This window comes from Diplodia corticola (assembly GCF_001883845.1).
Source record: "Diplodia corticola strain CBS 112549 chromosome Unknown scaffold19, whole genome shotgun sequence".
NCBI classification, from domain to species: Eukaryota; Fungi; Ascomycota; class Dothideomycetes; order Botryosphaeriales; family Botryosphaeriaceae; genus Diplodia; species Diplodia corticola.
This window is the reverse complement of record NW_017971498.1, coordinates 520,742-545,133: the sequence shown is the minus strand read 5'-3', so window position 1 is coordinate 545,133 and position 24,392 is coordinate 520,742. Positions and strand designations below refer to the sequence as shown.

The 24,392-nt window shown below is 58.9% G+C and overlaps 8 protein-coding genes across 8 annotated transcripts; 6 read left to right on the top strand and 2 right to left on the bottom strand.

The window, feature by feature from the left end:
• Positions 1 to 1,360: 1,360 nt before the first annotated feature.
• On the top strand, positions 1,361 to 2,276 carry BKCO1_19000178 (short chain alcohol dehydrogenase; the record flags this gene model as incomplete). The annotated part of the gene is made up of 2 exons (XM_020271969.1): positions 1,361 to 1,646; positions 1,726 to 2,276. 2 exons carry the CDS (start codon positions 1,361 to 1,363, stop codon positions 2,274 to 2,276), a joined length of 837 nt encoding a protein of 278 aa, XP_020131237.1.
• A 334-nt stretch (positions 2,277 to 2,610) lies between these two features.
• On the top strand, positions 2,611 to 4,398 carry BKCO1_19000177 (heterokaryon incompatibility protein or allele; the record flags this gene model as incomplete). Its single annotated transcript, XM_020271968.1, has 1 exon — positions 2,611 to 4,398. One exon carries the CDS (start codon positions 2,611 to 2,613, stop codon positions 4,396 to 4,398), a length of 1,788 nt encoding a protein of 595 aa, XP_020131244.1.
• A 2,481-nt stretch (positions 4,399 to 6,879) lies between these two features.
• Positions 6,880 to 10,255, top strand: BKCO1_19000176 (ochratoxin a non-ribosomal peptide synthetase; the record flags this gene model as incomplete). Its single annotated transcript, XM_020271967.1, has 3 exons — positions 6,880 to 7,133; positions 7,185 to 7,242; positions 7,295 to 10,255. 3 exons carry the CDS (start codon positions 6,880 to 6,882, stop codon positions 10,253 to 10,255), a joined length of 3,273 nt encoding a protein of 1,090 aa, XP_020131243.1.
• A 782-nt stretch (positions 10,256 to 11,037) lies between these two features.
• On the bottom strand, positions 11,038 to 12,102 carry BKCO1_19000175 (heterokaryon incompatibility; the record flags this gene model as incomplete). The annotated part of the gene is made up of 6 exons (XM_020271966.1): positions 11,038 to 11,338; positions 11,400 to 11,554; positions 11,607 to 11,647; positions 11,699 to 11,782; positions 11,833 to 11,971; positions 12,010 to 12,102. 6 exons carry the CDS (start codon positions 12,100 to 12,102, stop codon positions 11,038 to 11,040), a joined length of 813 nt encoding a protein of 270 aa, XP_020131246.1.
• A 573-nt stretch (positions 12,103 to 12,675) lies between these two features.
• On the top strand, positions 12,676 to 14,415 carry BKCO1_19000174 (uncharacterized protein; the record flags this gene model as incomplete). The annotated part of the gene is made up of 1 exon (XM_020271965.1): positions 12,676 to 14,415. One exon carries the CDS (start codon positions 12,676 to 12,678, stop codon positions 14,413 to 14,415), a length of 1,740 nt encoding a protein of 579 aa, XP_020131245.1.
• A 2,990-nt stretch (positions 14,416 to 17,405) lies between these two features.
• On the top strand, positions 17,406 to 17,717 carry BKCO1_19000173 (uncharacterized protein; the record flags this gene model as incomplete). Its single annotated transcript, XM_020271964.1, has 1 exon — positions 17,406 to 17,717. The coding sequence occupies one exon, from the start codon at positions 17,406 to 17,408 to the stop codon at positions 17,715 to 17,717; it is 312 nt and encodes a 103-aa protein (XP_020131240.1).
• A 1,764-nt stretch (positions 17,718 to 19,481) lies between these two features.
• On the bottom strand, positions 19,482 to 20,738 carry BKCO1_19000172 (cingulin-like protein 1; the record flags this gene model as incomplete). The annotated part of the gene is made up of 1 exon (XM_020271963.1): positions 19,482 to 20,738. The coding sequence occupies one exon, from the start codon at positions 20,736 to 20,738 to the stop codon at positions 19,482 to 19,484; it is 1,257 nt and encodes a 418-aa protein (XP_020131239.1).
• A 644-nt stretch (positions 20,739 to 21,382) lies between these two features.
• On the top strand, positions 21,383 to 22,312 carry BKCO1_19000171 (uncharacterized protein; the record flags this gene model as incomplete). Its single annotated transcript, XM_020271962.1, has 3 exons — positions 21,383 to 21,647; positions 21,699 to 21,888; positions 21,946 to 22,312. The coding sequence occupies 3 exons, from the start codon at positions 21,383 to 21,385 to the stop codon at positions 22,310 to 22,312; spliced, it is 822 nt and encodes a 273-aa protein (XP_020131242.1).
• Between the last annotated feature and the right edge of the window lie 2,080 nt (positions 22,313 to 24,392).

Here is a 24,392-nt window from a genome sequence, read left to right as displayed (position 1 = left end):
GGGGGGTTGGAGGAGGGGAGGAGGGCGAGGGTGGCGTTGAGGAGGGGGTCCGGAGAGGTTGGGGGTGGAAGGGAACGAGGGGGTGGAGGAGTACGGGAACGGGGTGACGAGGATGAGATGCGGGTTTGAGGGGAAGGTGGGATATCCGAGGGGCATGAGGGCGGTGGTTGGGAGCGGGAGAAGGAGGAGAAGGAGGATAAGGAGAAGGAGAAGGGTGGGGTTGGTTGTTGTTGGCTTTTTTTCTTCTTTCTCTTTCGACGGTGGCTTTGGAGTGTTGCAGTGATGGATGTTGCCTTTGGGCTTTTTATCTTTTTTCTAATGGCACGGAGCGAGATGAGATGAGATGAAGAGGGTCAATAGATGGGATGGGGAAGTATTTATTAAAATGTGTGTGTATTTTTTTTGTGGTCATGACGTTCTGCATCAAGCTGGGAGAGGGGCCCTTTCTAAGTCAATGGCGTTTTCTTTCTGGTTTCATGGCCCTGCGCGTGACGGATGGGGAATCGTGGGTTTGACAGTCTGACACCCAAGGGACGGAGGAAAAACATGGCGTTGACAGGCAACGCTCGTGTAGACGTTCAATCATGAAGAAGGATCTTCATACGTCATCGCTCCGATGCAGTGAGGTGTATATTGGGTGTGCGAGCGGATAGCGGTAGCGGTAGTGGGCTTGGCGAAGTCCCCCGCGGCTTTGCTGTGTGGTTGGCTGGAGTGAGTCTGGCAGTTTGGGGGCGCGCCTCGGTCACGCGAAGGGGGCGGAGCTGAATATCAAGGGGTGTACAAGGGATCTTGGCGCTGGAGGTGGCGTTATCATGTTCGACTGGATGGACTACTCCAATTGCTTACGTAGCACGCGCTTATGGGAATGAGTTTTGGCGTGACTTGGTACAAAGGTGATGATGATATAGTTTATCTCTATAGTATCGCGTTGGTTCCTAGGGTGGGTCAACTTCAATCTCGAAGTGTGAGGATGGAGAAATACTGCAACTGCTTCTTTCGGTTAGAATGTTTTGGTCATTGACCAAGCCAGCTATTTGCGTTGTGAAAGGATAAACTTGAATTGCATGGTATGAGGCTATGCGACTATGACCACGTCCGAGCATTGAGACAACCACATCGAAGTGCGTTTACAGTGAAGTTGACAGTTCTGTCCACTCCCGAATGACTGGTTGTTGATGGGCTGTTTATCAGATGCAGATGTTCAGATTGCAGCGACAGACTCCACCGTGAAAGTGATGGCCGCCATGACCACGCTGTGACCGCTCAGTGACGTAGATATGGTGCGGGCAACGAAAAGGTGCGGGGGCCCCCAGAAAGCAGACCAGGGCGTTTCCAGCTCTCGTCAAATCATCAATCGCAAATGTCAGACTCTTGCAATTCCCGTCGCATCGTCATCAGCGGCGGAGCGCGGGGCATCGGACGCGCCCTGGCCCGCCATTTCCTGGAACAGGGCGACCGCGTCTTCCTGATCGACGTCGACGAGCCCGAGCTCCACCACACCGTCCACTCCCACCTCGCAAAGTACTACCCGAAGACCCTCTCCTCCGCCCTCTGCAACCTCCGCGATGTCGACGACATCCGCGAGAAGATCACCGGCGCCGCCGAATACCTCGGCGGCAGCATCGACATCTTGATCAACAACGGCGGTGCGCCTCTCCACATCCCCGCACCTCTCCCACCCGGAGCTCTCTGTCCCTTCACCCAGCAGCTAAACGCACAGCACAGGCATCGCATCCCCCCAATGGAAAGACAACAAGACGATGCTCGACCCCTCGACCCTCACCGAATGGCGCGCCTACGTCGAAACCAACCTCACCGGCCCCTTCGCCGTCTCCCAGGCCGCGCTCCCCTACATGCGCTGCGACGCCGCCGCCGACCCGCGCGACCCGCGCCACATCGCCAACGCCGGGCCGTGCATCATCCTCGTCGGGTCGTCGCGCGCGCACCAGAGCGACCGCAACCAGGAGGGGTACGCGGCGACCAAGGCCGGCCAGCTCGGGCTGATGCACTCCATGGCCGTGAGCTGCCAGCCGTGGGGCGTGCGGGTGAACATGGTGGCGCCCGGCAGGATCAAGGCGACGCACGAGAGCAGGGAGGGCGACGAGAGGGGGGCGAGGTGGGTGGATGCGCTGGAGGTGAGGGATGTGGAGCAGCACCCGGCGAATCGCGCGGGGATGCCCGAGGATGTCGCGCAGGCGGTCGAGTATTTGGTTGGCGCTGGGTTTGTGACAGCGCAGGAGATGGTGGTCGATGGGGGCGCGTTGATGAAGAAATGATTGGTGGAGGGCGCCGCGGTGTTGGTAGGGTTTTGAGGTTTTCATTGTTGCTGGAGATTGGTAGAGCCTTAGAGTTCCATATTCTCACGTCTAGTTGGGTACGTATCTCCATGGTCGATCGCTTACACGTGTTTTACTGCCAGGATGCTCACCAACTGTATCCGACGTGCGCGAGCAGGGATCAGGCTGCTGCCTGATATGTATTTCCCCGCCCCAGCCTTGTCTAGATGACACGACACCTTTCTCACTCTTTCTACCGTAACCAAAACCAAAAGAACTTCCTCTTTACGGTTCCCAGAAGACAGTCATAGCCTGCTTATCAGCACTCCCAGCCATGGCTACAACGTCTAACTTTTGCACTCCTCAAAACGACCGATTCTATTCCAAAAAGCCGTATGGGGGGTTGGACAGGTTGAAGAAAGAAATCCGCCTTATACGAGTCCTGCAAGACGATGGCTCCGGTCAAATCCGCTGCGAGCTCACGCGTGAGCTGCCGCTGTCAGAAGCCCAGGATAAGTACGCCGCTCTGTCGTACTGCGCAGGGAGCCCCCAAAACCCCAAGCCAATCCTGGTGAGGGGCAACGAATCGGAAGAATTTCACGAGTTCAACGCATTCGCGAACCTGGAGCTGGCCATAGCCGATGCGTGCGAGTTCTGCAAAAAGCATCGCGGCGATGAAGAACCCTTGCTGTGGGTCGATCAGGTTTGCATCAACCAAAATGACGACCGCGAGAGGTCGCACCAAGTCGGTTTCATGAGGGATATCTACCAGTGTGCCCGCGAGGTCATCGTCTGTCTGTCGACGGATAAATCGACAAGCTTGGCCGTGGACTGGCTGCTGGCGCCTGATAAGCCGGAGTTGGACGAGATGTTTTATGACGCGCGAGCTGGAGAGCTATCCGTCACATTTCAAGAGCAAGTAAAGCGTTCGAATATTCACGCGAGGACCCGTGTCCTAATGCGAACCAATTCATACGTGGCACGAAAGGTCTCATTGCGAAACAATGCCGACACGATACGAGAGGACGACTTCGTCCGAGCCAGCATGTCAGATAATGAGTTTTACTATGGGTGGCTTGATGTCCTTACAATGCTTGGACAGCCTTGGTGGACACGAGCCTGGATATATCAAGAGTTCATGGTCTGCAAGAATGCGCAATTCTTGTTTGGTCAGAGCAGTATTTCCTGGAGACAGCTTTCGGCAGCCCTGGTGCCTTTCATTGAGATATTCCAAAGTCGCATCCCACTGGCCAGATACTACTGCAGCAACAGAGCTCGTATCGGCGCTGCTACGCCACTAGTGGAGCGCATGACTACCATCTTGGAACGCGAAATCTCCGTCGAAGATTCGATGACGGCTGCTAAGTCATTACTGAAAAACAAGTCATCGTTCCAGATCGGAAGGGAAATTTTCAACACCGTGCTAGCACACTCGCGGCTTTGCCGAGCAACAGACCCACGAGATCTCGTATACGCATTCATCAGTCTTGCAGACATCGCGTGTGGCATTGAACCGGACTACAGCCACGACAACACCGTCCACAACGTATTCATCACGGCAGCCCGTCGAGCGGTCGTCTGCTCGGGCAATCTGGACATCTTGTCGCACGCCGTCGCCGTTCGGGGAGATCTTAGCCTTGAGTTGCCGTCATGGGTGCCGGACCTGACAGCCATGGAGTCTGCAGTCCGTCGGGACAGAAGCCTAATCCTGCAAGGTCTGAGCTCGAAGAAGGTGGCGCCTCTCCAGACGACGCCACGCTTCCCCATATCGTTTTCCGAAGACGGCCGAATACTCTATGCTAAGGGGTCCTTTGTCGTCAGCCTGGAAAGAAGAATGCCTGATGGATTTTCACCTTGGCCGCCAGTACCTCTGGGACACCTCGGTTTCGAGGCCTCTGGATATGTTATTATTACGACGGATAGGACGGCAACACTGTCTGACGAAATCTGGATCCTCGATGGACCGCGGCGCCCCTTCGTACTGCGGCGAAGTGGCGATCACTATAAGCTGGTCTGCATGGCAGTTGTTACGCACACTTCGCAACTTCGGGATTTCATGGACTGGGAGAATGTTAAGAAAGCGAAAGCGCCAGTTGCATGGAAGAGCATAAGCATTTGTTGAGTTTCTGGAATCACTGTACTGCGATGCGTGAGAGACTCCGTTGTACGACTTCCCGGCCAACGGAATGCCGCAGCCCATGGAGCAGCGGTATCCCAGCCCGGACGATCCTTGATCCCAGGGCGATCGGTCGAATACGATGCTTGCCAGGAACTATTCGTGTGCAACATCCGGTACTCCGGCGGACACGTCGAGTGCGCTCGCACGCGGAACGAACGTGTGGGACACTCAATGCTCGGCGCCACCCAGCTTCTCCAGCTCCTCCAGCTCCTCCGGCTCCTCCGGCTCAATCGTCTTGATTTCGCCTTTTCCATTGGCATTGGTTGGTGCTGAAGCTATCGGCGCGTTCATTAACGGCTACAACCGCCTTTTGACGTCGCCAGTGTAGTCTGGCGGTCCGAATTATTTCAAGAAGAAGGACAGTGTCCCGCACATCTCGGATTGGTCAGTGGTGGACAGCACCTCCTCGTAAGCCTAAAAAAGAAAAGGAGGATGTGAAAAGGGGCTGATGAGGGATTTTGCTTGTTCGAAACGAGCAGCAAGTCAACAAGTTCGGCCTCGCTAGCGGCCGTGACTATCTACTCGATTCGAGAGACAGGTGCTGGACGCTACCAAGACATCAACCAAGGCAGGGCACGAAAACACAGCCGTGTCGTTCAATAAAGTAGGAGCTCCATACCCTGGTATAAGCCCTCTACCTGAAGCAAGAGACATGTGCTGTCTCATTCCAATCTCCTCATACGCCTGATATCCTGGCCTAGGCATCTCTCCTCAAGGTTGGCTCAAGTGGTTGAAAGAAGGGAAAACTCGAGAAAGTTGTGGCTAGACCAGAGGACTTTCCAAGGGGCTGCGGGAGAGCTTCGTATTCACTCTGCGATCTACAACGGGAGTTGCGAGCCGAGCCTTCGCTAAGCCTTACGAAATGACGGTGGGAATCCTTCTGCACCTGAGTAAGTAGCGCATTCGATCTACCTGACTCGAGAGCATGCGTTGGTCAAGGTTCATGCTCGATTCGGGAAGCATATCGCACAGGGAACCGAAGCAACTTTCTGACAACACCACAGCCGTGGCCTTCGTCCGGACGAATGCTCATGCTCACGCTCTGCGGGGAGTGACTGTGACGGGCTTTCCTGTATTCACTCCGATAGCGGCGGCGAAACGCTGTGCGACTTGGATTGACGATCTGTAGACATCATGTAGGGTTGAGAGAAGGCGATATCGAGTGAGTCGACGTCACAGCCAATCAGAACTTGCCCAGCGACAATATGCAGGTAAGCATCAGGCAGCCCACAATCCCGTCCAGACTGTGATTGATGGGACCAGCAGACAAATGGCACCATGTTCGCCTGACCGGATCGGACAGTGGCTGCCGCCATCACTTCATCCTCCGCTTTTGTCATCAGCTTCGCCGGGTTGCTCCAGGCATGAACAATGGGAATGAGAAGACTGTTGCATGATTCCCTCCATGAGCGCCCACCATGGCGGGCCCGCTGCTATTCATATGGCCGCTCCCGTGCGAGAGAAGTCCGACTACCGAGGCTACTCCACTGTTCCGTTGGTCCATCCGGGACGGTGATGCAAGGCACTCTGGCCACGACTCTGCGGCCTGGATCTCCCCGAAATATGGGTCGGCCAGACTGAAACGGCGTCTACACAGCCTTGCGTCTTTTTCCGTCATGGCCCCTCGATCGGGTACGGGCCGACCCTTGCGCCTCACGTCGGGATGCACGGAACCCGAGCAATCAAGCTCAACGGACGGGCTTGGGAGGCTTGGCTCGACTCCTTTCGAGCAAATCAGGCGGCACTGTGATTTCCCTGGGCGCTCTGGATGACGTGTCGGGGCCCTCAGGGATCTCAGGGATGGCTGTCCAGAGGTCCATGCCAGCCCACCAACCGTGCCCAGGCCAATCTCCACTCCTGGATCTCTGAGCGTCGGCATGGAAAGATAAGACCAATGTTTTGGCGAAAAAAGGGGAGCCAAGCGAAGTTCGATCACCAGCCAGGGCCTGCGAGAACAACACCACAGAGATCCCCTACCCGCTCCCGATCAGCCACCTATCCCCGAGCTCATTCCGAACCCAGACGGGCCTGGCGGGTAGCGCAGCAGACCATGGCTGGCTTCCGTGGAACAACGCGCGCGATTGTATGCACCTACGCGCTCACCCCCCCCCCCCCCCCCCCCTCCCCCCCCCCCCCCCCCCCCCCCCCTTTACCTCCCCGAGCACGAACGCCGAACCCGCACTCGACTGTCCCAGCACTGCGGACTCACGAAAATGTCGCAAGCGGGAGAACTGATGGTGCTTGCAGCTTTCACTACACGCACGGAGATATCACGGGCTGAGGAGCATACAGCCAGCCAGGACGACTGTGTATAAAAGAACAGGATGTCTGCGAGGTTCAGTCCTCATCAACAACCAAAGAAAACGGCCGGTCTTCCATCATTCTCAAGCCACAAGCCAGCCGATCCTGTCTCATTCTTCAGCCATGGGTTCCGTCGCGGAAAGCTACTCTGGAGGCCTTTCTCCCTTTGCCGACAAGCTCATCACCCGTCGCGTTGACGAGCTGGCGGCTTCCTCCCCATTCCGCACCTGGGTCTCCGTTCCTCAGACAAATGAGATTGACGGCCAATGGCGGGACATCACCTTCCACGAGCTCGCGCAGGCGGTCGACGGCATGGCAAGATGGATCGAGAAGACCATTGGTGCAGGGACCGCTCGGGAGACCGTGGCATATCTCGGGTAGGGACCAACTGCAACGAGTGAGAGGATGGGAATCTGACGCGTCGACAGCATCAACGATGTGAGATACACGGTCGTCATCCTGGCCATGATCAAGGCCAACCGCAAGGTAAGAAGCGTCCAGTCCAGACGACGCGGCAACGACTGACGGCTGGCGGCAGGCACTGCTCCCCTCGCTGCGCAACTCGGACGACGGGCAGACCAACCTGGTGGAGCGCACGGGGTGCAAGCACTACCTGTACTCGGACGGGGTGGACAAGAACCTCAAGGCGTTCGGCGAGCACCCGGAGCTGTCGGGGCACCAGATCCCGAGCTTCGACGCCATGATCCTCGAGGGGGCGCGGGGCCCGTACCGCAACGTCGAGGTGGAGAAGCGGCCGTACTCGCAGTCGGAGGCGGTGCTGGTGCTGCACACGTCGGGCAGCACGGGGCTGCCCAAGCCCATCTACATCACCAACGGCTGGCTGGCGACGCTCGACCACCAGCGCTTCATGGACGCGCCGCGCGGCCGGCTCAACGCGCTGGCCATGTACATGACGACCAACCGGCCGCTGTTCACCATGCTGCCCTTCTTCCACACCATGGGCATCATCACCATCCTCAAGTCCATCTACTGCGGCCCGCTGATCCTGCCGCCGCCGGGGCGCATGCCGACGGCGGAGCTGGCGGCGGAGATGGTGCAGCTGAAGAAGCCGTGGTCGGGCCTGTTCGCGCCGTCGGTGCTGGAGGACATGGCCGAGACGGCCAAGGGCGTCGACGCGCTGGCGGCCATGGAGTACGTCTTCTTCGCGGGCGCGCCGCTGGCCAAGGAGGCGGGCGACCGCATCACGCAGGTGACGCGGCTGACGTCGATGATCGGGTCGACCGAGGCGTGCTTCCTGCAGAGCCTGGTCAACCGCGACCGCGGCGACTGGCAGTACTTTGAGTGGTCGGCGCACTCGGGCGTGGCCATGGAGGAGGCGGGCGAGGGCGAGGGGCTGTACGAGTGCGTGGTGAAGCCCGCCGTCGAGCCGCGCTACCTGGGCGTCTTCTACACCTTCCCCGACCTCGCCGAGTGGCGCACCAAGGATCTGTTCGAGGCCCACCCCACCAAGCCCGGCCTCTGGCGCTACAAGGGCCGCCGCGACGACGTGCTCGTGCTGAGCAACGGCGAGAAGTTCAACCCCGTCAGCTTCGAGAAGACGGTCGAGAACCACGGCCTGGTGCGCGGCGCCCTCGTCGTCGGCCAGAGCCGCTTCCAGCCCGCGCTGCTGGTCGAGCCCGACTGGGAGAGGGTCGACGCCGCGGCCAAGCAGGACCTGGCGCGCCTGCTGGACGAAGTGTGGCCCGCCGTCGAGCTGGCCAACCGCGACGCCCCCGCCCACGCCCAGGTGTGGAAGAACAAGATGGCCTTCACCAAGCGCGACAAGCCCTTCCTGCGCGCCGCCAAGGGCTCCATCCAGCGCCGCGCCACCGTCGCCGCCTACGACGCCGAGATCGACGCGCTGTACGTGAACGAGGGCCAGGCCTTCGGCGAGCAGCTGGCCGCCTTCGACCCCGGCTTCGACGTCGAGCAGACCAAGGCCTTCCTCCGCACCGCCTTCCGCCTGGTCGTCGCCGACTTCGCCAACACCCCGCACGCCACCGACGATGCCGACATCTTCGACCTGGGCGCCGACTCACTGCAGGCCATGGCCCTGGCCAGCGCCCTCTCGTCGGCCATCAAGACCTCCGCCCACGGCGCCGCCATCGTGCCGCGCGACATCTACGCCCACCCGACCGTCTCCAAGCTGGCCCACGCCATCGTCGCCAAGCTCTCCGCCACCGACGACGACGGCCAGAAGCCGCTGCCCGAGCTGGCCCGCGAGACGGCCATGGCCGACATGGTAGCCAAGTACACCGAGACGCTCCCCACCACGCCGCCGGCCGCCCCCCTCGCCCCCATGCCCGCCCGCCACACCGTCGTGCTCACCGGCTCGACCGGCGCCCTCGGCAACTTCATCCTGCAAGAGCTCCTGGCCTCCCCCGCCGTCGAGCACATCTACTGCCTCAACCGCTCCGACCCCCCCACAGCCTCGACCCGGCAGGCCCAATCCTTCGCCGAGCGCGGCGCCCCCACCGCCGACTTCCCCCACCGCGTCACCTTCCTCCAAACCGACTTCAGCCAACCCCTCTTCGCCCTCCCCCCGGCCACCTACGCCGCCCTCGCCGCCTCCGCCACCCTCTTCATCCACAACGCCTGGGCCGTCGACTTCAACCACGCCCTCGCCTCGTACGAGCCCACGCACGTCGCGGGCGTCCGCCGCGTCGTCGACTTCTCCCTCGCCGCCCCCCACCGCCCCCACATCGCCTTCGTCTCCTCCGTCGCCTCCGTCGGCAACTACCCGCACCTTGTACACAACAACAACCACCAAACCCCTGGCCTCGCCGCTCAACCCGTCCCCGTCCCCGAAACCTTCATCCCCACCGACGCCCTGCCCCTCCCGCAGGGCTACGCCGAATCCAAGCACGTCGCCGGCCGCATCCTCGCCGCAGCCGCCCGCCGCGCCGGCGTGTCTGCTAGTATCGTTCGTTGCGGGCAGCTGGGCGGGCCGCGCGGCCGCGGCGTCTGGAACCGCCACGAGTGGCTGCCGAGCATCGTGCGGTCGAGCGTCAGCATGGGGGTGATTCCCGCGCACCTGGGCAACTCGGACTGCGTGGATTGGGTGCCCATGGACGCGGCGGGGCGGGTGGTCGTGGAGGTTGCGTTGGGGAGGGCGAGCGGACATGAGCGCGTTGTTAAGGGTGAGGGCGAGGGTGATATGTTGGAGGTGTTTCACGTGCAGAATCCGCGGGCGGCGGCGTGGCCGGGGCTGGTGCCGGCGATTTGCGGGTGGTACGGGGCGCGGGGGCGGAAGGTCGAGCCGGTGGGGTTTGAAGAGTGGCTGGGGGAGCTGAGAAAGGTGCCGCTGACGGATGCGGACGAGGTGGCGCGCAAGCCCGGGGTGAAGCTCGTGGACTTTTATGAGGGGTTGAAGGCCGAGGGAGGGGCGTTGCCGCGGATGGAGACGGCGCGGACGCGGGAGGTGAGTCCGTGCTTGAGGGAGCTGGGGCCGGTGGATGCGGTGTTGTTTGAGAATTGGATGGAGCAGTGGGGGTTTTGAGAAGTGACTGATGGAGAGGGGGAGGTGATGGAACGGGTATACTTGGGTGGGAACGGTTAGACTTGGACTGTGACATTTAGACTGGAACGGCTTTTTTTAGGGAACTGATAGAGTAGTGCATATCTTTGGCTTGAATCCAAAAATTCGACACTCTAGGGGATGCGTCTGTGGATTGCTTTGTGACCAGGAGATTTGACCACCTGCGGAAGGCTTGATTCATTCAAAACTTACACCCTATTAATTTTATAAAAGGCAATGTTCAAAACGGTCGACGAGGAGCGAAGCCGAGCTACCTGCAAACGAAGAAATACAAGCGAGAGAGAGCAGCTCCATCGCCTCCGGTAAATGATGATTCGCTTGGTGAGCCCAGCTCCATGAGGAATTCGATTCTCGATTTGATTTGATTCATTACTTACGAGCAGCAGAAAAAGGATGCATAAGTGCAGGAGACGTGGAATTCTGAGAAGGACATGTATGTTCATAGGTGCCACGTCATTCATCAGAAGAAGAATTTTATTGAAGGACTCAGTATAGAAGCTGTCACTAGAGTCATGAGCTACGTGAGATGGAGTACTGGAGATTCGTGATGTGATGCAGAGAGATTGAGCAAGCGTTATCGTATCGGGGACGAGTTCGGAAAGGAGACGTTGACTGAAAGGATGGAGGAGAACAGTGATTGGGCAGGGGTACTTTTCTGTGATATTCCGCATTTCCCCCCCAGAAAGTGGCAAACAAATACGTATTCAGCGAGCTGAAGCGGCCTTTTGTCTCAAGGCACCCTTTCAAAATCCGGATTCATTCCTTGCGTAGGAGATGAGGGTGGGGATGTAGTCTGGGTGAACGATGCCCAGATCCTTGACTTTGACGTTATGTTGAATGGGATGATGGATGGCAAAGTTGATGCGAGAAGCCTCTGAGAGCGTCACGGAGCCCGCGGAGGGATTGATGGGGATCGGCACCTTCTGCAAGCGTTGCTCGCCGGCCACGTACTGAGGGTACGTCCCTGCGATGTAGACAATGGCATGCTGTTGTGGATCCAATCCACGTTTGGTCGTTGCACGCCCGCCATATGTGGAAACCGGGCTGCATCGGCTCAGTGCTGGCCGTCATGGGGGAGGGGGGGTTCGTGCAGAGAGGAACTCACCAGGCGTAGGCGAAACCTCTTCCTTCCTTCACCACGATGAAACGCCGGATGTTGCTGAAGACTCGTTGGCCGAACATGACGGTCGAGATGTTGTCGACGTGTCTGCCGGGGTCCGTGGTTTCTCCACACGGTTCGGTGAAGAGGACTGAAAACATCTGCCGGCGGGGGTCAGCAGGGCATATGCCGATGAGGAGGCCCAGGGCTTACCCTGCCTTGGGTGAAGAACCTCCGGCTCTGAATCATGTACCCTGCGACGCACCATCAGCGAATGCAGGTGGGGAAGGGGTCGACGGGCAAACCAGGGTCCAAGGATTCGGAGTCGATCTCCTCCTGTTCGCCTCGAATCGTTTCCCCTAACCCTCCGGCCGCCACGCCGTGCAGATCTACGCTGAATCAGTGGCTTCGTCGGTCCGCATCCGTCGAGTGCTCATACCGGACGGGACGGAAGGCGCGAGGGAGTCGCGTCGGACAAGGCCGCGGTCTCTAGGCCAATGGTTCAGCAAGGAAGGCGGAAGGAACATGGCTGGTATGGGGGCGGGCTTACTGCTCAGCCCATATGGTGTGCCAGTTTGCTACAGGGCCGTCAGCAACGAAAAGACAGTGAGACTACAGAGGACGTGCCGCCGTCGTACTCCTGGCGGTAGTGGTTCTTCACCTCCGGGTGCCACACCCAGCCTCTGGTCGGGTCGGTGTTCTGGTTCATTGTCGGCAACTGGTCTTGTGTCGGGAAGGCAGAGCAGCCTGCAGCAAGCTAATATACCCCTCTCCTGCCGCCATTGCTGCTGGCAGAGCCGCACTAGGCCCCAAGGCGAGCTGCCTCCATCTGCCATCGCAGCAGCGCTGATCCTGCGATGGAGGGTTTGCGTGTGGCTCAATCACAGCGTGCATGAACGCCGCCGCCAAAGCCGTCCCCGCATCGTGGGTTCGGCAGCGTGGTACAGCGGTGGGATCGACAGACACAGCTAGCCGAGCGCTGCCGCCGCTTTAATGCTGTGCTCTGCGGTACGTGCGCGGCTGCTTTCAAGCCGTCGCACACTTTCCGCTAGGCTGCGCGGTGCAAAGCCAGGTATCCTCCGGCCCTTGGAATGCAGCCACGTATTTAATAGCGCACGCCTGTGTTGCAGACATACCCCTGGCCCTCTTGCTGTTATCTTCGGGGCGAAATGCGCGGGACTTCCTCCTATGCCAGCGGCCTCGCCATGCACGCCAGAGTCAGGATGCCCGCCGCCGTTGCCGCCGTTTCCACGCACACTCCCAGGTCACCGTAGCAAGCGACATGACTGTGCCAAACGGAGGCCTTCTGGGCCAGGAATTGCCATGTCCCAACAATGCCGAGCGCAAAGACAGCTTGTCAGTGAACTCGGACCACAGTCGCCAGCCCGCAGACATGGCACGCGACAGCAGCTCCATGAAGAAGACGCCCCACCAGATGCATGTAGTGCCGACACTGACAAACGGACGGCTGGCCGGCCAGCACGAAGACGAGCCCGGCGAATGCCAACCCACTCGAAATGGCGGTGGATCCCCTTGCCCTCCGGTCGACGTACCCGAGATCAGTGTGTCTTCTCCGGACCACGAAGGAACCGCTCAGAACGAGACCCAACCAGAACCACAACCATCACCTCCTCCCTATCCCGGACCAGCTGCGCCGGCCACAGCCTCGACCCGTTCAAAACTGCGGATACTCCCGCCGCACCTCATCCCCCCACCCCCGCCTCCTTCCATCCCACGCCCACCGTCCCCATCCTCCACATACCCATCACCCCTCTCCCAGCCGCCGCCGCCGCCGCCGCCGCCCAACCCCCTCCCACCCCATGGCCAGCCCGCCGCCGCGCCAGAGCTCTCCCCCCGCCGCCTCCGGCGCTTCATGTCCTTCCTCGAAGAGACGCGCGACCAGCAAGAAGACCACCACGAGCGCCGGGAGCAGGCCCTCCTAGAACGACAAGCCCTCCACGCCAAGCGGCAGGCGCTCCGGGCGCAGCGGCTGCGCACGCGCGACGCGCAGGCGGGCCTGATCAGCGAGCTGCGCAGGACGTGCCTCAACGCGAAGCCGCCGGAGCCGGCGGCCGTGTTCGCGCTGTTCGACGCCGTCGAGCGCGCGCACGACGCGCTCGGCGCCAGCGAGGAGGACTACGACGCCGACGAGCGCCGCTACGACGTCCTCGAGCTGCAGTGGACCAAGAACGAGGGCGACATCGTCGGCAACCTCGTCGAGGACATCGAGGAGCTCGGCATCGTGCCGCCGCCGCGTGCCCATGCTGGTGTCGGAGAGGAGAACGATGATGGTGATGTCGACTGCCAGCGTCACGCCGTCGACCCTCGGCCTGCTACCAGCCCGGACTTTCGGTCTACGGAGGAGGCGTTTCCTGCGGGCGAGGCGGCGGCGGCGGCGACGCCCGGCACGCCGGTGGGGGAGGTGCGGCAGGGTCTTGCGGGGTACAGCTGGAAGAGTGACGATGATGATGCTCGCGCTGGGACTGCCGCTGCCGCTGACGCGTTGGTTGAGGGTCGGCCGGGAGGTGATGATGCGGGCCTGGAGAACCACAGACACCAGCTGTGGGAGGCGGTGCGGCCGCACATGGACGTGCTCAAGGGGGTGTCGACGGACGAGGGCAGGCGGGCGTCGGAGCCGGCCAGACGGCAGGGAGAGTTGATCCAGGCGGCGGCGGCGGCGGCGGCGGCCGCGGCGCGGCGGCCGCGGAGTGAGGCGGACCTGGCAGGGGTGCTGGAGCCGGGGTGGCAGAGCAATATCCGGAGTCAGGTCAGCCAATGGATCATGGACTCGCTGAAGGGCTCGCTCGTGCAGAAGGCGCTGGCCAAGGCGCAGCTCGAGGAGGACGGGCTGGATGAGAAGGACTGGTGGGTCGCGCTCAGGCGCGTGTGGTCGACGGACGCGGCCAACGACGAGCCGGAAGCAGGCGGCGGCGAGGAGGAAGAGGAAGGGGAGGAGGAGGAGGATGACTATGTCAACATTGTGTCGGATTCTCGGGAAGGCGTTTCGGTTGATTGGAGTTGAGTTTCTTTCCTTGGAGATACCCTGCCACATGTACAACAGAGGAGCCTCAATTCACATGCGTGGTCATGCACGATGCCGCGATATCACGCTCGCTCGCGCGGCGACGCCGCTTTAACGCGTCTGGCCCCTGTTTCGGGCTAACGACCCAGGCTGGCTGCCGGCGCAGCGCTGGAGTCGTGATTGGCCGTGTCTCTCCCGCTGGGCCGTCCCGCTGGTCAGGTGGGGCCGCGCGGGAAGCTGCAGCTTTTCATCTTTCCTGCCTGCCTGCCTGCCTGCTTGCTTGCCTGGCGCCCTGCCTGCTTGGCTCCCTGCCTGCCTGCCTGCCTGCGAGCTGTGTGGCTGCGGCTGCGGCTGCCTCGCTCGCTCCGTCATGCCTACATACGGCCACAGATCCATCACCTCCCCGTGCTCGCTCCGAGACGGAAGCCCAAACCGTCTGTTAGGCTTTCGGCTAGAGCACGCCTCTCAGCTAGCTGCCTACGCCGGTCCATGGCGGCCAACACGTCAGCAGCCAGCAGTGCCGGTGCCAGCGCAGCCTGTCTGTCCCGCCGTGAGTGGACGCCCACGCTCGCCGAGATCGACCGGCTCCCGTGTCTCCCTTCGGGTAGAGCGGACGCTTAGAGCGGACGCTAGGCGCGGCACGTCCGGCGGCGACGCTTGTCAGACTGAGCGTGTCGCACAAAGGGGGGAAGGCCGGTTGGAGCCATCGGAGCCATCGGAGCCATCGGAGCCATCAGCCTTATCGGCCTTCTTCACAGCCCTCAATTGGACCTGCCATTACAGGCTTGGCCCGCCTTTCCCACGCGACAAAAACATGTCCACCTGACCTATGCGTGGGGGAATCAGGGTGCTGACGTGGGCCCGGCAGACTGGGTGGTCCGTTTCCTGGTCTTCCCTTCCCACCATCACCCGCCGCCCCATCGATCTCACTTCTCAACCACGCCCGCCCGCCTTGGATTGGTCCATGCAGTGAGCAGCTGGACGTGCGTGTCCCTGCATGGAAGCTGAAGTCAGCAGTCCTTCTACCTATCTCGTCCGAACAGTCGAACCCAGCGTCTCGTTCTGACCAAGGCTGGACAGTGCACCACCTCTTCCGCCTTCATGCCTTGGAACTGTCGGCTGACTGCGCAACACGAATCGTCTGCCTTCTACGCTTCATTGTCGCTTGGTCCACGTGCGCTTCACATGAAAGATGGCAGCTTCGCATTGAAGTGATGGAATGCTGGGTGGCAAGCCAGTCGCTCGTTTCCAGCTAATCGGTTGAGCGTGTCCACAGCAGTCATGTCCGAAGCACGATACGTCATGGCTGTGACCCCGCACTCCAGGGATGCTGGCAGGGAAGACGGCCAAGAGGCCCTGACAAGCCATCAGCCCTGACAAGCCCGCCGCTTATTCGCGTCACTGCCCGAATTCTATGTGATGGCACGCCCGCAAACTCGGGCAGCTCACCGGTAAAGCCTACGAACAGGGCACCTTCTCCCTTAAAGCCCTCGAGTCGGCCGCCCGAGCGAGCTGCTCGTTTCCCTCCAAGACCCACGAGTCCGAGATCCATCTTGCAGTGCCACGCGACGCTTTTACGAGTGACAACGCAACACACGATGCAACCCGCCCGCAACCACCGATCGCCCTCTCCAGCCACGCCCACACGTGCTTGACCAAAACGGGACTGCTCGCGAAGCACGAGAGCTTTCCAGGCATGCGGTGACGCAACGCTGCATCCCGGAGCCATCCGAGCAAAGCAGGTTTCACCGCCCGACGACCCAAACCACCTTGACTAAACACTGCCATCCAATGACCCTGCCCGGACCCGCCGCCCGCGGTGGGGGACGCGCCCGCACACGCTTTCCATTGCCTTCCGTTTCATCCATTCCCCCCAGCTTCCCCAAACCGTTGCCGAACGAGCCAGTGACCGTGGCGGCAGTGCAGTCGCTTTCCATTCTTCGCTTTCTCTTCTCCCTCTCACGTTTTCCTATCAGTCCAAAGGGAGTGCGATCGATTGGAAGCAGAAAAGGAAAAGACAAAAGTTCAACTCACGGGAGAACAAAAACGCAACACGGGCTTGCCGACGGGCTGCCGCGCGCTGCTTAGATGCGCGCGATTCGGATCGCCAGATGTGCGCGCACGCCGCGCTTGCACCCACGCCCCTCAATCCGCCAACCGTGTGGCTGGCTCCCCTCTTCGACCGGTGAAGCTGTACAAGAGCATTCTCGGGGAACAATGATATCATAACATTATGCCATCTTTCGGGGGCGGTGGCGCAGAAGGGGCAACAGATGAGAAGACGCTGCTGCTGCTGCTGCTGCTGCGCATTGAAAGGGGGTTACCTCGTCGTCCGCTCGCCTTGGTGAGATATATTACCAGGGGCTTTCCGATTTTTTTTCCTTCCTTTCCCATTGTTCTTTTTCCATCTTCATCCGAGACTTCTTGTCGCCCCCCTTTTCTTTGACACTCTCTTCCCCCCCGAGGATGAGCAGCGCACAGCCGCCGTCCTACTCTGACTGGATCTGGTCGCCCGAGCATCAACGGTACTACTGCTACCGCTACACGGACGACGGCCGAGCCGAGTGCAGGTGGAGCGACGCGACGGCGCCGCAAGCCCATAGCTGCGTCTCGTCGTGGCAAGGAAGGTAAAGCTTTCCTAGCCCCAGCCGGTGTGCGATAAAACTTGGTATGCGTAACGGAGTGAGATGCTTTCTTTTTTGGGTGTGTATGCGGACGCTCTCACTCTTTCTCCACGTCTCTCGGTGGTCAACTGCCATTGACTATTTTTATTCACTCTCTCTCTCTCGCTCTCTCTCGCTCTCTCTCGCTCTCTCTCGCTCTCTCTTCGAGTTTCCCCCTCTTGTTAACGTCAGGTTCCTGGGCACAGGGGTCCGCGAAGCCCTACCACTACTGCCACAAAAACAACAACAACAACACCTTCCGAAAACCACCACCACCACTACGACGACGGCACCACCGCCAACAACCCACAAGCACCCGCCCCCACAATGCCGCCACCCCCTCCCCAGCAGCCCAACCCCCCTCCCCGCCCGCAACAACAACAACCCGCAACCGCCACGACGACATCATCCACAACCAACACCCGCGGCTCCGCCGACGACGTGCGCCGCTTCCGCGACGGCGACGAGGCCAGCCTGGCCGTCGAGGAGCGCGGCCAGCTCGTCCGCGCGGCGTTCGTCGTGCGCCGCGCCCGGCTCGACCCCCGCGGCTCCGGCCGCTGGCAGTACCAGCTGTGGCGCGAGCCCGACGGCACCCCCTTCGAGGCGGGGAGGTGGGTGGGGGAGGGGGAGTTGTCTTGATTTTCTTTTTTTTTTTTTGGCAGAGTTTATCGGAGTTTATCATTTTTTTTGAGAGGGGGGGTTTGGGGCTTGGGGTTTCTGGGGTTGAGGTTTTGTTTTTGAAGGGGGGGAGGGGGGAGGGGAGGGATTGGGTTGGGTTGGGTTGGGAATTGAGGTTAGGGCGGGGTTTGAGGAGGCGAGCTGCTACTACTAGGATATGGTTAGGTGCTGCTACTAGGATGAGGATGTGGTAGGGTGCTGTCTGTTTTGGGGATGGGATAGGGGGAAAGGTTGCTCGGTCTGGTGTACGGCTGTGTCTGTGTCTGTGTCGAGGGGACCAAGGCCAAGGCATTGGTATTTGTGTTGCTGCCTGGGCTTGGCCTAGCCCCCCTCCCTTTCTTTTTCACGTCTTGTACGAGTTCTGTTTGGTCATCATGTTTTGCGATTTGATAGACGACGACGGACGTACCGATTTGTCCGGCTGGCCGCGCCTTTACGTTTGGGATGACGAACGACGACGGCCGCCCTCCCCCCCCTTTCTTACTTCCTTTCCCGCAATTCTTTTGGACGACGACGGCCGCAGATCACGTTGACGTTGTACGGCAGAGCATTCATGCACACCCTCTCTGACATCCATCAAAGAAAAAGAAAAAGCCTGTACACTTTCAGCCTTCACCGTCCACGCGCTTAGAACCCGTGCGTACGTGCGTGCGTACGTACGTGCGCGCATGCGGCAACCGTTTGCCTACTGCCTACCGCGTTGCCTGTCATGTCATCGAGGCTCGCCCCAATCCCATGCAGCAGCCTGGTTGCCGGCATACCGGTAGGGCCACACACGGCCCCTGACCCAGAAAGCCGTGGGACCCACTTCGAACGTTCCGCCGCCTGCATTAGCTCCCTCCGTCCCATGGCAGCCATCGCGTACCAGACGGCCGGGCTGGCTGGACGTCGGGGTGGACATCGGGGTGCGTGCGTGTGGAAGCGGGGGGGAGAACGAAAGAACCCATGCAAGCCACGTTGCTGCGAGCTGTGGTTCGCGATCCTGCGCGTGGCGCACGCATTGCTCCGGCCGGTGCTGACTGCCTGAGCTGCGGACGTTCAGCTGACCAGACCCAGACGAGATGGTTGATTGGTTCGGGCGCGCGCACGGCTTCGGGGAGGTGCGAGTGTGACTCAAGGCCGGAAAGCCAATGGCTGGGGGGATAATCAGGCGGCCGGCCAGCTGGCGCCCGCTGCTCATGACAGCAGCAGAAAGCAGGGGAAAGGAGAGGGCAGCAATGGATTGTAGGCGTTTGCGTGTTGTCGTAATTGACAGGGGGGTTGCAATCATTGGTAGCTGAGGCGGCCGGATAAGCTGCCCCCACGTGCACAGTCATGGGGTAGGGTTTTTTTTCTCGCAGTCCGCTGATTGGATCACTCGATGTGGAAATCGCCCGAGGGCTGAAAGCAGTGCGACGAGGATGACGGTCGCCTGGCTTGCATGGGTGTACGTCACCTCCCACGTATGTGCACGAATGAGAATTCGTTCGAGATGTATATTGTCCTGGACATGTTTCAGAGCCTCACGGTCCCGGAACTGGCAGTTCGAGCTGAATTTGCTACGTATCAAACGTTGAAACATGACTTGGAGAACACGAAAGATCTGCCAATCTTTGATCAAGACCAGCTGATCAGGAATACGTGATATTGTACATCGAAAGAACGGCCAATGAAAGCATATCTCATCGTCTCAGGACGGTTTCGAAGTCTTCTGGGGTGGCTGCTGGCTCGTTTCGGTCTTAATTGTCACTCCTCGTCAACTTCTTCCCAGGATCGTTCCGAACGGGGGCCGTTATTGGCCCCGGAGCTTGACTCATTCTGTGCATGTCCGCTGATTGAAGAGTTCTCGCTGTCTTGAGCTTCCGGGGCTTCAGCGGTAGCTTGGGATTCCGCGATCCATCTATGGATCCTCTCTCTTGGGTTGGCAAACTTGGGAAGTGTCGGCGTGGGCAATTGCGGCATGCGGTGGCCTTCGGAGAAGAATGAACACTCAAGGTGCTTTCCGGACTCGGAAGCGTGCACCCAAGATCGAGCTTTCCGTGGTGCCTGCTCGGATGCGACTGCTGTGTCATGGTTGATGCTTGGTGGTGCCGGAGGTGGAGGTATCAAGCCAAGCTGGACGCACCTGGACTGGAGCCGGCTCACCTCGTTTCTGGTCTGGGCCAGTTCGGCCTGAAGTAACTCCCGGTCTTGATGATACTGGCTGTAGAACTCCAGGTCAGGGGGAAGGATTGGCTGCCCGAGATTGGCTCTGGTTTCTCTCTGACTGCGCTCGACACCAAAGGTATATTCGAGCTCTGCAAGCCGTTCCTCTAGGATGGGGACGTCTGAACTCTTGTCGTGGAAAGCCTGTAGGGTCGTCCTTTTGACATGGTCCAGTCCCTCGCTCCCAGTAATGTCTGCTGGTGGTGGATGAGAAGCGGCAGTCTTGATTATTGATGGAAGAGCAGCGCTGAGGCGCCCAAAAAAGGCATTCTCTTCTTTACCAAGTCCGTACTCAAGCTTATTTAGTTGTTTTTCGAGATTTTTCGTTTGCTCCAATTGCTGCGAGAGGCTATCTTGCGCGCGCTGGATGCTATTTATTGCCGAAGACAAGGCGGCCTGGAATTCCGCATCGGCCGGTGTAAGACTTCTGACTCGGACCAGAAATTCCGTCTGTTCCCGCTGAATAGAAGAGATGCAATGCTGCAATTCCGAGCGCCGTCCGACGAGGGCGAACCGAGTGTCAATAACCTGCCCCCGCTGTCCTTGCAAATCATGGTGCTGCTTTTTCAGATTGTCGTAGTCATCATCGGTCATTTCTGCCATCCTCCGCTGGCTCTGCGTGGCGGCCTCGCTCTGCAACCGCTCTCTGGCGTTTGATATCTGGGGCGTCCAGAGGGCGCTGGGCTCATGGGAAGTCGATGTTGTGTTCGCCAGGGAGGGCGCATTCCGTTCATATATTGCATAGCTTTGGCAAATTCCTGCGCTTTGTGAAACGTCGTCGATGCGCTGGTCTCTCATTTCTGGCGGTGTAGCTTCTGCTTCAAACACATCCACGTCGCAGGTCCTGACCCTGCATGCGAAACGCAAAACTTTAGCGGCGGGAGGCGACAGCTATAAATCAGGCTGCTCACCCAATAAGCCGGCCTGTTCCCTCTACTGGGGCATCGTTGCTGTCCCGAGACATTCTGGTATAGCTGCTGACGAGATAGCACGTATTCTGGGCTGCGCCACCGGGGCTGAAGAAGTGAGCTGGAGAGTTGAAGGATGAGGTGTTTCAGCCGGAACGGGCTACGTGCATATTTCAAGGCCGACGGTGTGTGCCACCACACCATCAGCGGTACGGCCCGTGGTACGATTCTGAGAGTGAGTGCCGGCAGGGGCAGGGCTGCCAGCTCGGCAGTGTACGACCATGTGACGCCCCCCGTGGCTGTCAAGTTGGTCGCCGTCTGCACCCCGCTCGATAGGCGCTATCTGGCCAATCATCCGGAACTCGGCTGCAATGCAACCTGCGCTGGCCATGGCAGCATGCTGATCTGCACATCGACTGCATCATGTCGCTTTCCATGATACAGCTGTTCTGCAGAGCCGCACATGCTTTTTAAGCACGCGTCAGCTGGCGCGAAATCGGCTTCTCTACCTCCCCTAGACATTCTTGCCAAACAATGCAGCAGGCCCAGCAAACCGTCCAATGGCAGTATGACTTCAGTCGGCAGGATTACTACTATTTCGATCCTACCGATAATTGTTATGTTTACCAGAACCTTGGGCGCGTGTACCCTGAGCAATACAACAATGCTCAGGGCGTTCTGACAAGTGTCGAGGGTGGGCCGGCAGAACAGATGACAGAGCCTCGAGCTCTACAGTCAGGAATCAGAGCCCACAGACGGGTGCGCGGAGGGGCAGGCGACGCCGAAAGACTTGATCCACGTGAGTCCAATGCCATCCCGGGTGAATTACATACTGACTGCAGCGCTCTAGGATTTGTAAAGCACACCCCGGGAAGAGACTTCTACAAAGTTGGCAAGGTTTTCAAGGTTCTCTGGCCAGAACCGGCGGGAAACGCACATGCAGGCGCGACTTTTGTGACTGGAGCATTCAATGAGCCAATTTACAACAAGATCCGTTGGTTCGTGGTTATTCGGGAAGGCCGAGACTGCTGCACTTGCCTGTAAGTACGCCCTCACATGGTACCAGGACCCTCGGGCTGATACCGGACAACCCCCAGGTCGATCCAGACGTACAACAGGCAAGGGGTAGCCAAGCCAGGGGTGGACAAGACTGAGCATTCCATCATGTACACTGGACCCCGTCCACCGCAGATTCCCGAATGGGAGGACCCGTACGGGGAGATGCTACAAGCGATTCCGGTCGTTGCCACGGATCCAACACAAGCCAAGATGGATGTCATGTCCCGGCTCAACTATGCAAAACCATACACTGTCGAGCACAACGTCAAGTCGCTCGATTTCGGAGACGTTGCTCCAGGTTGGACAGACTACCTTCGCCAAAACTTCCTTTCCGTCCTACAACGAGACACGACTGAGGACGGCGGAGATGACTCAGGTGGTAATGGGCAATACCACCAAGGATGAGGTGGTTCTCTTTGATAAGGTGCCGCTACAAACAGCCAGGCGATATACGTATTATTACTAAGTCATCACGTTTCACCGTAACGAGTCTACTTTCCTTCTCACGAGATTGGACTTCTTCTTTGTATATGATTCAATCAAAAAAAATGAATTCTATTTGCAATCTTCACCAAAGCAGTGCGGTGACACTTTGAGCCTCTGCAATGCTTGACACATGCGCTTCAGCAGCGCACATGGCATCTTTCGCAACCCACTGTACCGGTACGTCGCGAGTGAACGCCCCCGTTGTTCAAGGTTGAACTAATAACGGAGGTGATTTGGTATCGCTTAGTTTCATGCGGGGCTTGCGCTTAAATTCTGGGCCTCAATTCCAAACAATCATTTGCCCAAAACAAGTTTCTGCCATGCCTGTGGCGGGGCCTATCAGAGAGATTCCTCTCCACCTTCTGGAGCTTCACCAGAGTATGCCGTGCCCTACAACTTCCATCGACAGCGATGCGTCCGGACGAGTCACTAATAAGGGGTCAACTTTTTTTTCTACTGTACTCCCAAAAGAGAAGCATCATTCGGCTCAATCCCTTCGGCTGGCCGTAAACATCCGAGTCTAGGCCCGGGGTATCCACCCGGCAGAGTCAAGCACCCCCCACAGAGCATCACACCGGACAAAATGGCAAAAAGAAGGATGAGGATGATGCGATTTGAACGCATAACCTTCAGGACATTCCAAGATGGATCTGGAATCTGACGCTGTGACGGGAATTAGTATATGGAACTTTTCGTGGTCGATGTCGCTTGGAACTTACCGCTACCGTTGCGCCACACCCCCATTGATGCAGGCAGAATCAACTGCAGCCGAACTTATCCTGAGGCATTCTTTCAGACATGGCTTGGAGGCAACGAGAATTGATAGCATTGGGTCCAAAGAAGACAAGCCAAGTCCGTGTTGGAGACTCGTTTTAACCGAGTCGGCCGGCTTTCTGACCGCCCCAGTGCGACTTCGGCCGTGTTGCCTGAGGCACAAAGATTACGTGATTATCATCACCTCAACATGAGACTTGTTCAGCAGTCCTTGAAACGTGCACCGGCGCTAGGTCATCCATCAGACGACGAGTCTTCTAACCGTAGCTCACCAATCAGTTAAACGCTAGGGCAGGCAGGGCTCCCGTGAGGGTCACCATCCAAGCCGAATCAAGCTGCGCACAAGCTATCCGGCCCGTGCATAAGTTATCCAGAAGGCAGACAATTAGTGCGCGGCACAACCTAACACTACCACAAACATGGGTTAGTGCCTGCTATCCGCTCGTGCTGCTGAACAACTCCATGATGGACGAGTGCGATGCAATACCAGTCCAAAGCACGGTCAAACCATACCTGCTCCGCCGTGCCAAAGGGCAAAAGAGTTCATTAGAAAAAAAAAGGGTATCTCTCTCCGACGGGGAACAGAGACGCCGGATAAGAACGGGGTGGAAGGGCGCAAAAGGATGGGATTCTACCGGGCGGCGATGGAAACCGACATTATTATTGCCTACGTAGTACCTGAGCCTGGCCAGGAAAGTGGTTGCCGGAACGGCCACCTGGTCAGGATAATTGGTTGCCGGAACACGCAAGTAGGCGGACGGGATATTAACAAGCCGGAGTAGGGCCGCTATCACGTGGAGCTAAAAAAAAGGATTTTCTCTCCGACGGGGAATCTGATATAGGTTAGTAAATATCCATAGGGGGGATCGAACATAAGCGCTTACCGAACCCCGGTCTCCCGCGCTTGCCATTAGCAGTGTAAGATACATCCGCCAAGGATGACAAGCGGAAATCATCACCACTAGACCATCGAAGAAGACGGACCTGAGGCCCGGATGGTGTGGTTGACTGAAAGTCAATTGGTATGGGATAGAATTGCATTTGTTTGCCCTATATAGAGTATGATATCCCAGAGGTGATTACTGCAGTGGAGCTGATGAGAGACGCGATGGAACTAGATGCAAATTGCAGAGATTTTAGCGGCACGGGCGCATGGCCAGTGTAGACCAAGAAGCTCCAGCTGAGGGCTGAAGGGTGGGATGCGCGGATGCTCAGCGAGGGACAC